Here is a 17,894-nt window from a genome sequence, read left to right as displayed (position 1 = left end):
GCCACCTCGCCACCTTTTCCGGGTTTCCTGTCCTTCCTAAATGTCACGTGCCTTTCAATATTCAGGTCCAACTTTAGGTCATCCACAGCCATATCTCAGTGATGGCTATCAGATCATACCTATTTATTTCTATTTCCACTATCAGTTCATCTGTTTTGTTTAAAATGTTACATTCATTCGGATTCAGAGCCTTTAGTTTTGTCCTTTTATTATTTTTGTAACCTCAAGCCTTATCTGCTGATTTACTCTTAGATTTGTACTCTCTGCACTTTCATGTCACAATCTGTTTATCATTTCCCACATTAATATCTTTCTCTCTTGTCTTGTCTCTGCTCTTTGATTTAACATATTTTCCCAAATTTGATCCCTTTCCCCCACTTTGGAAAGACAGAGAGAGAGAGAGAGAGAAAGAAACTGGAAGCTTCAGCAATTAAGATAGATTGGGAAGTTGTGGGTTGGAAAAGGATCCATTACAGCTGAAGTCTGAAAGATGCAAAGGGGTTTGTATGTATTTAGAATTAAGTTGGCTAAGAGACCAGGTTCAAGAAACCTAGGAGAGAAGACGCCCAGAAGTTCCAGGATCCACGGCAAAGACATGAAAATGTGTTGCACTCATGTCTCGTGCCATGCTTTGACTAATGAAATGTTAACTATAAATTATTGTTGTCTAATAAACCTTGCTAATTTGCATTCTAAATTAGTGATTGTCGTTTTAGCCAATATGGCTATCCCTTGACAAAGATTTTCTTACTCAAGGGCTTAATACAGTCCAAATCCCTACACTAAGAAGCAATTTTATTAAAAAAAATTAAATAATTGTGCACTGATTCCTGTTTACACATGCAAGAACAATAGTTTAGTTTGTATGAAGCAATCAAGTAGTGTAATAGTTTTCACCATCAAAGGTAAAGAGAATATTGTAAGCAACCCATCCATTCTTTAAAATGCAATACATGATCAGGATTAGTTGTTAGACCTAGCCTAAGCTAGTCCTAACTGAGCAGAGAATAAAACTGAATTCAGTCACAAGAGACTCAGTCTGCCTACGGAAACTGTTATCAAATCATTTACATGAGAGAAAATTAATATTAGAAAGAGTCCCAAAAGTTAACAGTTTCCTTTTTGTTGCCTCGATAATGTTGCAATTTTTTTTTTAAATCAGTGACGTAACCCTATTGTGACAGTGTGAACTTTTATGGCAGATGAAGTTCAGTGCAGATAAGTGAGAGGTGATTCATTTTGGCAGGAAAAATATGGTGAGACAGTGTAAAATAAAGGGACAGCCTCGAAAGGAGGTGCAAGAACAAAGGGACCTCAGTGTATACGTACATTACATACATAGGTCATTGAAGATGGCAGGGCATGTTGAGTGAGCAGTTAATAAAGTATATGGTATATCAGGCTTTATTAATAGGGGCATTGAATACAAGGGTAAGGAGATTATAATAAAACCAGAAAACACTGTTTTCAGAGCCTTGTAGAAGGGTCATACGGACTCGAAACGTTAACTCTGTTTCTCTCTCTCCACAGATGCTGTCAGACCTACTGAGTTTTGTCCAGCATTTTCTGTTTTTATTTCAGATTTCAAGTATCTGCAGTATTTTGCTTTTATCATAGTAAGGAGGTCATGTTGAACTTGTATAAGACATTAGTTAGGCCTCATCTGGAGTACTGCGTCCAGCTCTGGGCACCATACTTGAGGAATGACGTAAAGGAGCTTCTCATTGGAGTGAGTACAGAGGATATTCACAAGAATGATTCCAGGGATAAAGAACTATAACTTTGAGGATAGATTGGAGACATTGGGACTCTTTTCCTTGGAGAAAAGAAGGCTGAGAGGAGACTTCATAGAGGTATTCAAGATCCTATGGGCTATGGACAGGGTAAATAATGAGAAACTGTTCCCACTCAAGAGAACAACAAGAACTAGAGGGCAGAGATTCAAAATAATTGGCAAAAGGAGTAAACGTGGTGAGGGGAAAATGTTTTTCACCCAGAGGGTGGTTGGAGTCTGGAACAAAGCTCCTGAAAAGGTGGGGGTGGAGACAGGTTCGATCGAGGTATACAAAAGGGAATTGGATTGCTACCTGAAAAGAGAGAATATGCAAGATTACGGGGATTAGGCAAGGGAATGGGACTAGGTGGAATGCTCTTTCAGAGAGCGAGTACTGACTGATCAGCCGATTGGCCTCCTTCTGTAATGTAAAGATACTGTGATACTATTCTTCATACTCATCAATGGTCAGTTAGAGGTTACAGAGGTCAGGGAGGGGGAGGCCATGAAGTGATTTAAACATGGTGCAATTTTTAAATTTAAGATATTTGGAGACCAGAAGCCAATGGAAGGCAAGCACAGCAGTTAATAGAACTTTGGACTGGACAGAATATGGGTAGCACAGTTTTTAATGATTTTAAGTTCGTGCAGCTGTGGAGGATGGGAAAGAGACATTCTTCTCTAATTCAAGGTGCAATCTAACCAACTTTTCTTTTTAAAAAATCTGACAAATGGTGCACATCTTCCTAATTAAATACTAACCAGAATCTGATGACTTCTGTTGCATCCAGATTTCCTCTGTGGTAGTAGAAAAGAGTGAGGAACTTCTCCAGGCAGTCTACTCTGACCTAAAAAAAAATGATAACCGTCAAAAAGAAGCTCTTCAGCATAAGAACATAAGAAATAAGGACAGGAGTGGACATATGGCACTTCAAGTCTACTCCACCATTCAAGAGTATTAGAGCTGAACCCTTATATCAACTCCACTTTCCCATCCTATCCTCATAGCCTTGTTTTCCTTAGTGCCAAAATATCTATTGATTTCAGTCTCCTCAACTGATCATCTACAGCTCTCTGGAGCACAGAATTCCAAAGATTCACAATCCTCTGAAGTGAAGCAATTTCTTCTCATCGTAAATCCTAAATGGCCAATAAAAGTAAAACTATTTTGCTTGATACCAAAAAAGACAGGATTTGTGTGATTTGAAAGTTGCAAACCAAAGGGGCCCAGTGTTAAAAACAAAAATGGCTTGATTTTCCCATTTTACAAGTGCAAATCGAAATTAGTGAATGTTTAGAAAAGCATGAAATGTATATGCTGGTTGCACAATGGAATTACGTCCACTGTTTTTAGAAACATTTAGACCTTTTATTTTGATCCCATTACATAAAATGCAAGTAAAATACAAACATATGAAATAGGGACAGAAGTAGGCAATTTGGCCCCTCGAACCTGCCTCGCCATTCAATAAGATCATGGCATGTTTGTGTTTCGAGTTCTACATTCCCATCTACCCCTGATAACCTTTGATTCCCTTGCCAACAAGAATTTATCTACCTCTGCTTGGCAAAAATGTTCTTTGAATGAACACCAATCCTTTGGCTCATGATCCAGACCAAATTATTTTTGGCAGTACAGGTTATTACTTACTAAAAGATATGCCTTTGCATGAGACCTTCAATTCAAAACACAGTCATTTTAAAGATTGAACACGTTTTCCCCTTAATACTTTTTCATGGTTAAAATGAGATGGTAATAAGACAAGTTGGGTGATTAGTGAAAAAAAATGATTCCACCCAATCCTGGGCCCATGAGAAAACCCATAAGACCAGACCACTACAGTGTAACTTTAGCTCCATAAGTGTGCAAAGCATTTTAATAAAAGATCTGAAATAATAAAAAATCAGAAAAATGAAATTTCACTCCACCACCAAAGTGCCTGCAGTTGCCTTTTAAATGAATATGAAATATTGGTTTCTGTAGTAGACAGCATTTTGCAGAATATACAAAGTTAACTGGTTCATTAAGAGATTGAAAACACGCAAAATGTAATACCTAATGAAACAATATTCTTTCACACAAAATTCTACGCTTACCAGTTTCCCACTAATTACTGCCAATTTGAAAACAATCACCAGCATTAAAGTAATTCTCATAGTTTCATCAATATGGCTCTTCAAAGCATGCACTCACCTCAATGGACTTTATAGAGAAAACTTTGTAGCATTATCTCCTGCTGCCTCAATCCAAATGCCGAGGTGAACTTGGCCTAGGCAGATTTCCACTAAAATACTACTGATTAAGATAAGATCAGCAGAAACATACTTCCATAGTCTAAGGAAACAGAGAATGCAGAGGCTGAAGAAAATTCAACTGCACAAAAGCATTTTTGCCAAAGAACACAAACCAATCAGAAAAAGGTAAACTGAATGAGGATGCTAAAGGGGAAAAATCCTCAAGTCAGAAAGTGTGAAAGTGGGAAGGAATTGTAAAGATGGAAGAAGCTTCAAGGGTGAAATTTGACAGCAATTCTCAAGTACTCAAGTAAGATCAGCACCCTTCCTTAAACAATCTTTGATGTGGAAAGAAACTAATTTCCATGCATACGAAGCCAGGTTTGAACTCAAAGGGAAAACAAAAACAGAATTACCTGGAAAAACTCAGCAGGTCTGGCAGCATCGACGGAGAAGAAAAGAGTTGACGTTTCGAGTCCTCATGACCCTATCATTTTGCTTTGAAACCATCACAGTTCTCTCAGTTATTATCTGTCATGCTCTTAATTGCATTTACAGTTATGGCATGCTTGAATAACAATTAGCAACAAACCATAAAGTGTGATTTTATTTCCAAATATTCTTCTTGTTAAGTTAAAGAAAATATTTCTGAAATCTAACCAGATTGCACTGGAACAAATTATTAACTGCAGATGATCAGCAGATCATGGCAAAACAAGTTAACAAAAAATAACTACATTGTGTCAGCTTGACACAGTTGATGGTAATCTCCTCTCTGGGTAACAAGGTTTTAAGTTCAAGACCCATGCTGGAAGTTCAGGTTTATAAGTTGAGACAACCTTGTTTCAGGCATCCTACTTCAGTTCAGCCATTAAGCTCCCGTCTGCCTGTCCAACTGGTTGAAGTGGATGTTAAAGATACCGTGCTACTACTTGAAGAACACAGAATTTTTCAGGTGCCCTGTCTAACATTCTTCCCTCAATCAATATCAAAAACAGATCAAATGATCATTTGCCTCATTGTTTATGGGATCTTTTTGGTGGAACTTTAGCAGTCACTGCAGTTCAAAACTATGTACTGCATACAAAGAATTTTGAAATGTTTTTGCAAGGCGCAATGGAAATGGAAACATTGCAAGCCAACAACCTCGATCACTTACCATTCTAACAGCAACACTAAGGTTCAAACGAAATAAGTATCCTCAAATTACTTCTGAGACTGTTTTTACACTCAATGAAATACACTACCAGAAAAATTTTGGTCAAGTTCCAGATTTGTTTTTAATCACCTTGGATAATATTTGAAAAAATGTAATTAGAAAAGTGAACTAACAGATGTGGACTCAGTATGGGATGCAGGATACTCCTTTTGTTCCAGATCAATCTCTGAAATCCAATCACCCAGTCGATGTAGAGATGACTCTGGAGCAACCCTAAGCATCACCAAAAGCCCTGGCTGCAGGGATTAGGCCAGCAGCACATTACAAGGTTGTCATTTAAATCCACCATCAATTTGTGTCTATAATATTTGAACTTTGCCTTTAAATTTCCAAGTACCTTGTGTTTCTTATTTCCAGAAGTGAAGGAGAGTACTAGGTAAAAAGTAGCTACAGTTTAAATTATAACACCTCTATAACTAATTGTTTTACAGGTCATTGTGGTGTTCTTGAGTTGGTAGTTTTTACTATTTTTGTAGCTGGAATGTATGCTGCATTACTAGACACTGAACTACTGTACCTTAAATGATCCAATCAAATCAGCTAGGATAAGAGACACAATTCAGAGAAGCTACAAGCTTATTGTAATGTGTGCTGTGCTTAGATCTTCGATCTCCCATTTTGAATCCTACCTCTAACTGAATATAGCACTTAGTGCCATCTTAACCTATTTCTGTCTTTTCATGAAATAATCAAATAATTTTGAAACTGAGGATCTTTATTTACTGGCATCTAGTAATTCCACCATATGAATTGGGATTTCAATACTTCACAATTCATTTAGTCACTGCAGCTGATATCCTTTATAGCCGCTCCCCAATTATAACTAATTTGAGTCATGAGGCAAGAAGTAAATATTAATTTATGCTCCATGACTTGATATTTTTATAACCTGCCATACCCCACCCACATAAAAGCTGAACTTCACTATCAGATGCTATATAGGAATTAAGCCTACTTTAAGCAGTTTAATTTACCCAGAATCTCATGAAATGTTACTATAGTAAGTCAGCAGCTCTGAATTAAAAGTTCTATTTCACTGTCATGGTAAAATATGAATGCATAGCTTCTAATGAGATCATATTTATACCTAACCACAGAACAGAAAATATATTTATACCATTTACTTGAAACTCAACTACGTATAACACAGAAAACTTAACCTTTTCTTTGAAAGTTTCCTGTAATAATCTTTTCCAAGAGACTCAAATGCAGGGTATCTCCATTTCCTCCATTATTCCCATTCTTTCCAGCTTAGAACTATCTGTAGCTGATCACTTTTCAAGCCTCCATGCTCTGAACCAACTGCATAAAGGCACAAAACTGAGTTTCAAACTGTACAGAAATTATTGGAAATGCCCACTGCTTTCTTTCATTTCCCCTTACATCAAGTTCATGATCCCGAGGCACTGGAAGGCCAATTTTACACAAGACTGACTAGCAGCCCATAAATACTGGGGGAAAAAAATCACCTGGGTTCTCAAGGAGAGAAAAGGTGTAAACATGTATGCAGAAATAACCCAAATTGTTCTCACACTATTTTGCAGCCAGTTTTCCTTACACAAAAACATTAGCTGTGAGGGAAGGGAAATGAGGACAACATTTAATAAGTTCATGAACAAACCAATTCTTACGCAATGATTTCAAGACATTGTAGAGATTGGGCCTTCAATCCACTTCACAATGATAGAATCTGGGTTCATTATCTAGTTCAGCACACAGTAGATTATTTTTCTTGGCTGAAGCTGCACATGAAAGAATACACAGCAACTCAAAAAGATGCCCAGAGGGAGGGAAAGAGAAATCATCGCAAACTGTGTTTCTACACCTGTAGTCTAATCATATTGGCAGAAGCTTGCCCACTAGCTAACAGCTGGCTCTTAATGCAGTCAGGAAAAAAAACAGCTTTTAATTAACAACACTATGTTTGCCTGCACTCTTTGTATTTGTGGGTAATGGGATACAAGTACTGACATTTTTCATTGGGCTTTTTACAGCGGTTGATGGTAACACAAAAATCCCCAAAGAAAATTGAGATGTTCCAGCAGTGCTAACTAGCTGTTACCTGGCATGCAGCTTCACCACATCTAACAAACTTGAGGATTGGAACCTGCTAGACTGCCCTGACAATTATTCACAGAAATAACAGAATAATGAAAGCTGCTTCGCAAAGTTAAGCATGGGATCAGCCATTGCATGTCATGGAGACTCCAACAATAGGTTTGAAATGGGATGATCGACAAAGTGCTTAGATGGAAAATAGGAAATGGATAAATGGTAGAAGTGATAAGTGCATGAGACAAAGGCAGACAGATGGAGAGAAATAAGAGACGTTTACACGACAGAGGATTTGAAAGCAGCTAAATAGGGAAAGGAAAATTGAATGGGAAGCACAACAAAATGGTAAAGCTGAACAGCTTCAGTGGCCCAGAGGCTGGTGGTAGAAAACAGGTCAACATCAATAATACCAAATATTGTCCAATTTAGTGTTCCATCACTGGGGAGTGCACCCAAATCATCAAACCACATCCTTTCCCCATTCTCAAACACCAACACACAGGTCCTATATTTCCAGCATCTACTGCCACAGAGAAAATGGGAGCCACACATAAGGTCTTAAGTTGGTGAAGTAACTGTAAAGCCCAGAGGGCTGGAAAGTGCCCAGTAGAAAGATAACCTGGTACTCCTTGAGCTTGTGTGATCTTCACTGGAACAAACAAGAAGGGCAAACTGAGCGAGGTCAGAGTGGAAACAAGGCAGAAGATTCAAGTGGCAAGTGTCACAAAACTATCATATTTTTCAAAATGGTATTGAGAGATATTGTAAGGTAGGCTTATGTGTGATTCTGTGGATGGTTGATTTAATTGAATTAGAATCAGATAGTCTGCAAGATTGAAATTATCAAATGAAATTAATAGATAAGGCATTTGAAATGCAAATGAGTAAACATGGATAAGGACAACATATAGGGTGTGAGTGAAATTTGCATTTTTAGTTAAGTAAAGGGGTTGTTTGATTTCAAAGGGATGGTGCAATGTTTACAACTAACAAGATAAGTGAGGAAAACAATACATTGATTTTTCCCAGAAGTGCTGACCATAATGATGACACAAAATATTTTTAAATTATGGGAAAAGTAAATTTCCAAAGACATGTAGAACAATGGGATTTTACATGTTAAAGAGGGAGAAAAATATATTAAGGAGGATGGAAGGCTATGTGGAGGCAGCCGTGGAAAATCTGGAAAGGTACACGGTGTGAACCAGACTTGGGAATAGCCTCTAGCCACTCTGAAGAAGTGCTGCTCCAGTAACTAAAGTTGTGTTAAAAGCCTTTGGAATGTTGAGAGGGTGCTGTAGTAACCTTGCTGGATTGCTTATTTAAATTTAATATCTATTTTGGACTGTTGCCTTAAAGAAGGTGTGTAGTTGGGAGTCAGGTTAATTAGGAATTTGGGGATTTATATCAAGTAATTGTAACCTTGTGTTTAAATTCCTTTCTTTTGTTAATAAATGTTTTAATTTAATTTTTAAAATCTCTAAAGTTGTTAGTGGACTCAATACTTCTGAATTCAGTGCACAGATCTTCCCATAATAAATACAAATTGCAAAACCTTTGTGATAGCATGGCCAAGTTTCCCTTGTGAATTTGATCCACCTGGCACGTATCACCTGTCGCACCATAATACAAGTGACAGGGAGATTAAGTACAGAAGGAAATGCTTGGTAAAGTGATCAGTTAATCTGCCTTTGATCTCCTCGATAGAGAGGGCCTCACACCATGAGAAGCCAATCTATAATACCTAACTAGATTGCATAAACAGTAGAATGCAAGTCAGACAAAGCCATGATAAAACTGCACAAAACTCTATAGTCAGGCTTTACTTGGAGTACTATATTAAGTTCTGGTCACTAAGAAACAACAAAGGTATTCTGGCACTGGAGTTATGAGGAAAGACTGGAGACACTTGGGTTCTTCAGCCTAGAAGGGTAGCTTCTGAGACATGATTTTAGGGGTATGTATAAGATAGTTAATTCTCAGGATGTGGGCGTCACTGGCAAGATCAACATTTATTCATGCCCTTAGAAGTGGTTGTGAATCGTCTTCTTGAACACTGCAGCTCAGGGCGAAAGCATATCACAAGGCTATTTATTCTGGTCATTCTTTGTAGGAGTTTACAACCATCTTCGGCCAGAAGTGCTGAGTGGATGTCAGTCTTCAGACAATTCAATTCACACTACTTGACATCAAGGAATGACTGAACGCACTGAATAGAGCAAAGGGCCCTGACAACATCCCGGCTGTAGTACTAAAGACCTGAACTCCAGAACTAGCTGTGCCCTTAACCAAATTGCTCCTGTACAGCTACAACATAGGCATCTACACAATCATGTGGAAAATTGTCCAGATATGTTCTGCCCACAAAAAGTAGGACCAATCCAATCAGGCCAATTACTACCCCATCTGTCTAGAATAATAGAATCATAGAGTGATTACAGCAAAGGAGGAAGCCATTTGGCCATCAAGTCCATGCCAGCTCCCTATAGCTGTGCAACGTTTTTCTCCATTTACTTTTTGAAAGCCACAATTGAAACTGTCACCAGCACTCTCTTAGGCACTAACCACTCACTGCATAATAATGCTCTTCCTCATGTCACCTCTGATTCTTTTGCCGTTCACTTTAAATCAGTGATATCTGGTTCTTAATCCTTCAACCAATGCAAACAGTTTCTCCCTACCCACTCTGTCCAGGTCCCTCATCATTTTGAATATCTCCATCAAACGTCCTCTCAACCTTCCCTTCTCCAAGGAAAAGAGTCCCAGTATCATCAATCTACCCCCGTATTGGAAGTTTCTCATCTCTGGAGCCATTCTCATGAATCTTTTCTGTACCCTTGCCAATGCCTTCACATTCTTCCTAAAGTATGGAGCCCAGAACCAGAGACAATACTCCAATTGAGGGTCACCATAATTTCCTGCTTTTGTATTTTATGCCTCTATTTACAAAGCTCAGAATCCCATGTGCCTTTTTAACCGCTTTCTAAACGGTCAGTGCACATATGCACCCAGTTTAGAATTCTAGCCTTAAAAGATTGCCGTTCCTTGTTCCGCCTATGAAAATGTATCGCTTCACACTTCTCTGCCTTAAATTTAATCTGTCACCTGTCTGTCAATTCCACCTGTGTATGCCCTCTAGATGTTTATCACTATTCTCCTCATAGCCCACAATACTTCCAAGTTTTGTGTCTTCTGCAAATTTTGAAATTGTGTCCTGTACATCATAGAAACATAGAAACTAGAAGCAGGAGTAGGTCATTGGGCCCTTCGAGCCTCCTCCCCATTCAGTATGACTATAGCTGATCCACTAGCTCAATGTCATATGCCCACTCTCTCACATACCCCTTGCTGCCTTTAGAACCTAGGGATCTATTTACTTCTTAAATATATTCAGTGACTTGGCCTCCACAGCCTTCTGTGGTAGAGAATTACACAGATTCACCACCCTCGAGTGAAGTTTCTCCTCATCTCAGTCCTAAATGGTCTATCCCACATCCTGAGGTTGTGACCCCTTGTTCTAGACCCCTCAGCCAGAGGAAACATCATCCCTGCATCCAGTCTGTCCAGCCCCACCAGAATTTTATACAATATAATGAGAATCCCTCTAATTCTTCTAAACTCTAGTAAATACAGGCTTAGTCGGCCCAATCTCTCCTCATATGACAATCCCGCCTTCCCAGAAATCAGTCTGGTGAACCTTTGCTGCACTCCCTCTATGGCAAGTATATTCTTTCTTGGGTAACAAGACCAAAACTGCATGCAACACTCCAGGTGTGGTCTCACCAAGGCCCTGTACAGCTGCAGTAAAACATCCTTGCTCCTGTACTCAAGTCCTCTTGCAATGAAGGCCAACATGCCATTTGCCTTCTTAACTGCTTGCTGCACCTGCATGCTTGCTTTCAGTGATTGGTGTACACGGACACCCAGTTCCCCTTGTACATCAATATTTCACAATCTATCATCATTTAAATAATACTCTGCCATTCTGTTTTTCCTTCTAAAGTGGATAACTTCACACTGCACTTCACACAGTATTTGCCCACTCAACTTGTTTAAATTGCCTTGAAGCCTCTTAACATCCTCCTCACCACTCACTTTCCCTAGTTTTGTGTCGTCAGCAAACTTGGAAATATTACATTTGGTTCCCTCATCCAAATCATTGATATATATTGTGAATAGCTGGGGCCCCAAGCACTGATCCCTGCGGTACCCCACTAATCACCACCTGCCATTCCAAAAAAGACCCATTTATTCCTACTCTCTGTTTCCGTGTGCTAACCAATTCTCAATCCATGCCAATATTTTGGCCCCAATTCCATGGCTTTAATCTTGCACACTAACCTCTTACGTGGGGCTTTATGAAAAGCTTTCTGAAAATCCAAATACACCACATCCACAGGTTCTCCCTTATCTATTCTGTTAGTTACGTCCTCAAAAAACTCCAGTAAGTTTGTCAAACACGATTTCCCTTTCATAAATCCAAGTTGACTTGTCTAATCCCATTGATATTTTCTAAGTGTCCTGTTATCACATCCTTTATAGACTCTAGCATTTTCCCTCCCACTGATGTTAGGCTAACCAGTCTGTAATTCCCTGTTTTCCCCCTCCCTTCTTTTTTAAATAGTGGGGTTATATTTTGCCATCCTCCAAGTCTCAATCATTAATATAAATCAAGAAAAGCAGCAGTCCTAATACCGGCACCCAGGAACTGCGCTATCTACCTTCCTTCAGTCCGGAAAGCAACTACTCACCACTACTCCATTTCCGGTCACTCAGCCAACTTCGTAATCGATGTTGCCAGTATCCTTTTTATTCCATGAGCTTCAGTTTTATCAACAAATCTGTCCTGTGGCACTTTATCAAACATCTTTTGGAAGTCCTTATGCAGTACTCAACATCAACTGCACTATCCTCATCGAAAAAAAATCAGATTAGTTAAACGTGATTTGTCCTTAACAAATCTATGCTGGCTTTCTTTAATTAATCCACATTTGTCCAAATGACTGTTAATTTTGCGGAGGATCATCATTTCTAAAAGCTTTCCCACCACCAGGTTAAAATGACTAGCCTGCAAATGCAATATTTTTCCTGGACATGCTTTTTTGAAGGGCGTAAACATCAGTTATTTTCCAGTCTTCTGGTACCACCCCTGCATCTGAGGAGATTTGGAAGATTGTCTACCCTCAATCATCAGCAAAGCAATGGAAGGTGTTATTGAGCTATCAAGCAGCACTTGCTCAGCAACAACCTGCTCGCTGATACTCAAGGGTTTCTCAAAGGCCACTCAGCTCCAGATCTCATTACAGCCTTGGCCCAAACATGGACAAGAAAGCTGAATTCCAGAGGTGAAGTGAGAATGATTGGTCTTGACATCAGGCAGCATTTGACCAAGTGTGGCATCAAGGAGTCCTAGCAAAATTAAAGTCACTGTGAAATAGGGGAAAACTTTCCACTGGTTGGGAGTCATAAATGCCATTGTTGGAGGCCAATTATCTCAGCTTCAGATCTAGGACTTAGCATCCTAGACCGAACCATCGTCAGCTACTTTATCAATGATCATCCCTCCAACATAAGATCAGAAGATGGGACTTCACTGATGATTACACACTGTTCAGAACTGTTTACAACTTCTCACGTACTGGGGTGATAAGTAGCTAAGTAACATTCACACCACATAAGTGGCAGGCAACAACCATCTTCAACAAAAATGAATCTAATCATCTTTTAATTGACATTCAAAGGCATTATCATTGCTGAATACCCCATCATCAGCATCCCGAGGGTTATCATTGACCAGAAATTTAACTGGACCAGCCATATACAAGAGCAGGTCAGAGGCTGGGGATTCTACAGAGAGTAACTCACCTCCGGACTCTCCAACGCCTATTCACCATCTACAAGGCTCCAACCAGGAGTATAATGGAATGCTCCCCACACCTTGAGTGCAGTTCCAACTTGACACCATCCAAAACAAAACAAACTGCTTCATCAACGTTCCATCCACCAACTACATGCTACATTACCCGATACTGCATATGTTAAACCTCATTCAAGATCATAGAAAATAAATAATGTTTCTGAGTAAAAACCATAAAATATATTAATGCATTCCAAATTAATTTTGCTTTTGTAGTACAATGTAATATGCTTATGATGGGTTTGGTTTGCACGTGAGTGTTTTGTCCTTTTTAACTGGTTACCTGGTTGTAGCTAATAATAATATTCATTGTGAATACAAGTGATTACTCGGCAACTAGTCACTGGTCAGAGAAATGGCATTACAAACTAAAGTCAGGATCAACTTCGACTGAGACTGATCACAAGATAGTTTGCAGAAGAGGAAAGCCAATTCTGCACCTTAATTCATCAATGCAGGAAGACTATACAATGCTCTCCTCCTTTCAGCCATAATGATTCCAGAATTTCTGCCTCCACCACACGTGCATACTCAGATATATCCTTTTTTCCCTATAACCTTGAGTGAAATTTAATTCATGCAATATCTGGCAATGTAGCATGGCAAAAGGAGTTGAAAAGAATCTGTTCCTAGTGTATTAAACTTTTATATCACAAACTCTCATGATCTCAGATTTCAGAAAGCAGTACCAGGTAGACTATAATCGGACTGTGGCTTAAGACCCTAAACTACAGAACAAATTTGTGAATGAACAGATAAATAAGCAGTAACAAATAGCAGATTTACAGTAACATATAGAAAACAAATATATGTTACAATCCCTGCTGGTGTTAATGCTGGACACGTGAGATCCCAGGGTGCAACCTAGCTTAATAGATTCTAATTTTGTTTTTTAGAAACCATGGAAGAAAATTGCTGAACAAATTCACAGGAGTTTACTGATGAACTTTCAACAAAAAGAATAAAACATTTATTAAACTGGGGAAGAAAATGAACTATATTACACCAGATACAAAGGTTGGAAAGATTTCAATACAAACTCAAGAAAATTATTCAAAAACTTACACCATTCCTTTTGTCCCTGCACTACCCTTACAGGCACAAAATCCCAGCGAAGATTTACGACTATCTTAACACCAAGGGTTCTTGCTTGGGCTGGCCGAATGGCAAACGGTTTTGTTCCAGTGGATTTCTGAGCATTCACTAGATGCTTTTCTCCCAGCTGGTATCACTCCGAGGCACCCAAAAACCACACTCTTAAGTTCACTATTACCTCAACTGCAGAGCAAACACTTAAGTTCCCTAAACTCAGTCCCTAGCAGCCTTGCACTACTCCTCACCAGAGAGCTTAAAACTCCTGTCTTCACACTCTGACATACACACTCTGAACTTCTTTTCTGTCTTTCACAGGTGCCAGTCTTCAGCCAATTCAATTCACTCCGTGTGATATCAACAAACGGCTGAAGGCACTGGATACTGCAAAGGCTATGGGTTGTCAGGAAGATATAATAATTATCAAAATGTTATTGAAATTTATTGCAAAATAGTGGTTTTTGTGTCTGTGTGAGTATAATTGGATTAAAGGTAGCTGGTCTGAAGACTTTGATATTAACATGGTAAAAATAGGGGAAGTTTAGAATGTAAAGCATAAAAGGGCATTTGCATTTTTGAATAAACCAGACTAGACAGTTTTCAAAGGAAGGGTAAAATGTTTCACCTATCCAGGTAAAGTTTAGAAACAGTGTGTTTATTTTTCCCAAAGATTGCTGGTAAAACTTAGTGCTATGAGCGACTTTTATTATTAGAAGGGTAAAGTCCAAAGGCATAGTGAAACAATGGGAATTTGCATTCAAAGGGGAAAATATGTATAAAGGAGCGAAGGTTGTGTATAAGGGTAGGCATTTTGAGACCTAGCAAGTGTGAAAAGCCTTCAGCATCTATGCCTCAAGCTGCTGTTTTCTAAGAACTGAAGTTAAGAAAACTCACTTTGAATTCAACTGTTTCAGAGTAATGTGTGTCACCTTGCCTGGGTCTTTTAAAGTCTGTGTGTCTTAATGTTGCCTTAATGAAAGTGTAACTGGGAGTCAGGTTCACTGGGGAATTTAGAAGTTATTATAGTAGTAATTTGTAGACATGTGTGTGTGCTTAAAAATCATTTTTCTTGTTAACAAATGTTTAATCTAGTTTTGTAAAAACCTGGTGGTCTTACTACTAATGAATTCAAGGCACAAATCTTGAAATTTATACAAACTGGAAAACAAGTTAGTGGCAGTTGTTTCAAGTTTTCCTTTAGGATTTGAACAACTCAGCATTTACCATCAGCTGTACAATAACATGAGTCCTGACAATATTCGGCAATAGTACCTAAGACTTGTGCTCCAGAGCTTGTCACACCCCTGTTCCAGTATAGCTACAGCACTGGCATCTACCCGGGTATGTGGAAAATTGCTCAGGTATATCCATACACATAAAACAGGACAAATCCAACCCGGCCAATTACTGCCCCATCAGTCTACTCTCGATCATCATAAAGTAATGGAAGGGGTCATCAAAAGTGCTATCAAACGGCACTTGCTTAGCAATAACCTGCTCACTGACGCCTAGTTTGCGTTGTGCCAGGGCCACTCAGCTCCTGGCCTCATTACAGGCTTGGTTCAAACATGAACAAAACCGCCAAACTTCAGAAGTGAGGTGAGGGTGACTGCCCTTGGCATCAAGGCCACATTTGACCAAGTGTGGCATCAAGGAGCCCTAGCAAAACTGGAGTCAATGGGAATCACAGGTAAAACTCTCCACTGGTTGGAATCATACTTAGCACAAAGGAAGATGGCTGTGGTTGTTGGAGGTCAGTCATCTCAGCTCCAGGATATCACTGCAAGAGTTCCTCAGGGCAGTGTCCTCAGCCCAAACATCTTCAGCTGCTTCATCAATGACCTGCCTTCCATCATAAGATCAGAAGTGGGGATGTTCACTGATGATTGCACAATGTTCAGCAACATTCGCGACTCCTCAGATAGCGAAAGAGTCCATGACCAAATGCAGCAAGCCCTGGACAATATCGAGGCTTGGGCTGACAAGTGGCAATAATATTCGAGCTACATAAGTGTCAGGCAATGACTATCTCCAACAAGAGAGAATCCAACCATCGCCCCTAGACATCCAATGGTATTAGCACCACTGAATTCCTGACTATCAACATCCTGGGGGGTTACCATTGACCAGAAACTCAACTGGGCTATCCAAATAAACACTGTGACAAGAGCAGGCCTAAGGCTGCGATGAGTAACTCACTTCCTGACTCCCCGAAGTCTGTCCACCATCTACAAGGCACAAGTCAGGAGTGTGATGGAGTACTCCCCACTTGCCTGGAGGAGTGCAGCTCCGACAACACTCAAGAAGCTTGACAGCATCCAGGACAAATCAGCCCGCTTGATCGGCACCCCATCCACAAACATTCAGTCTTTCCACCACTGACACACAAGTAGCAGCAATGTGTACCATAAACAAGATGCACTGCAGGAATTCTCCAAGGCTCCTTAGACAGTACCTTTCAAACTGACAATCACTACCATCTAGAAGGACAAGGGCTGCAGGTAGATGGGAACTTCACCACTTACAAGCTCCCCTCCAAGTCACTCACCATCCTGACTTGGAAATATATCACTGTTCCTTCACTGCCGCTGGGCCAAAATCCTGGAACTCCCTTCCTAACAGCACTGTGGGTGTACCTACACCACATGGACTGCAGCGACTCAAGAAGGCAGCTCACCACCACCTTCTCAAGGGCAACTAGGGATGGCCAATAAATGCTGACCCAGGCAGTGAAGCCCACATCCTGTGAATGAATTAAAAAAATGTTAAAAATCAAAAGTAAAACTGAATCTGGGAGCTTTACTTGAAATTTCTGACCAAACTTTCCAAAGCGTCTAGCCTCTTTGGTGGATTAATGCACTGTAACAATAATGTCTAAACAAGAACAAAGAAAACCAAAATACTTATCTCTTACAACAGCACCTAACTGTCCACAGGATTTGAAATATGATGGATATAGCTACTGCATGCTTTAAATCAGAAAATGCTCAATTGTAAAACCCATTTGAATTCAAAAAGCCCTTTCCATAACAAAGCAAATTAATAAACAAGGTTGCAACTGAAACATTATACTAACATTTTCATGATTCAAATCTCAGGCATTTTGGTCCTGAAAATTCTCAAGTCCCACTCCACCACCATAACAATTGTAGAGTAAATTTTTTTGCTAAATTGCAGCCCACTGGGCCCTGGATGCTGAGATTTGTCAGGTGAGACTGGCATTAATTTAAGACGATCACACATATAATGAAAGGGCTCAGAGAAATGGCCATTTAGAGTACGTTCTTGAATGTGGAATACACTGCCACAAACAATAGTTGAAGCAGAATAGGTTGAAATCAAAATATAAAAAAGATACATGATGTGATCAAGAGACTGAGATTGAATTAGTAACCTAACGTGAAGTAAAACATTAGCTCACACCCGATGGGCTGAAAGGTTTGTTTCTGTGCTGTAATGTTTTATTATGAGTGACAAACCTCCTGAGGGTGAGGTGAGAAATAAGAATCTTTTTACTGTCAGACTATGGACAGATCTTTTCCTATCTGCCATTTTCATATGGTATTTCCATATATTTTTCATAAATGTGTAAGCGCTCTTGG

The 17,894-nt window shown here is 39.4% G+C and overlaps 1 protein-coding gene across 4 annotated transcripts in view; it reads right to left on the bottom strand.

The window, feature by feature from the left end:
* The window catches only part of lyst (lysosomal trafficking regulator), a 364,467-nt gene that overhangs the window by 296,609 nt on the left and 49,964 nt on the right, over positions 1 to 17,894 (bottom strand). For all 4 annotated transcript variants that reach the window (XM_041187582.1, XM_041187584.1, XM_041187583.1 and 1 more), the window contains exon 2: positions 2,537 to 2,622. In XM_041187582.1, coding sequence (XP_041043516.1) covers positions 2,537 to 2,622 — 86 coding nt within the window. The remainder of the gene's footprint in view (positions 1 to 2,536; positions 2,623 to 17,894) is intronic.

The sequence above is a fragment of the Carcharodon carcharias genome, chromosome 5, assembly GCF_017639515.1.
Source record: "Carcharodon carcharias isolate sCarCar2 chromosome 5, sCarCar2.pri, whole genome shotgun sequence".
NCBI classification, from domain to species: domain Eukaryota; kingdom Metazoa; phylum Chordata; class Chondrichthyes; order Lamniformes; family Lamnidae; genus Carcharodon; species Carcharodon carcharias.
The sequence above is the reverse complement of the archived record's forward strand: the minus strand, read 5'-3'. Positions and strand labels throughout refer to the sequence as shown.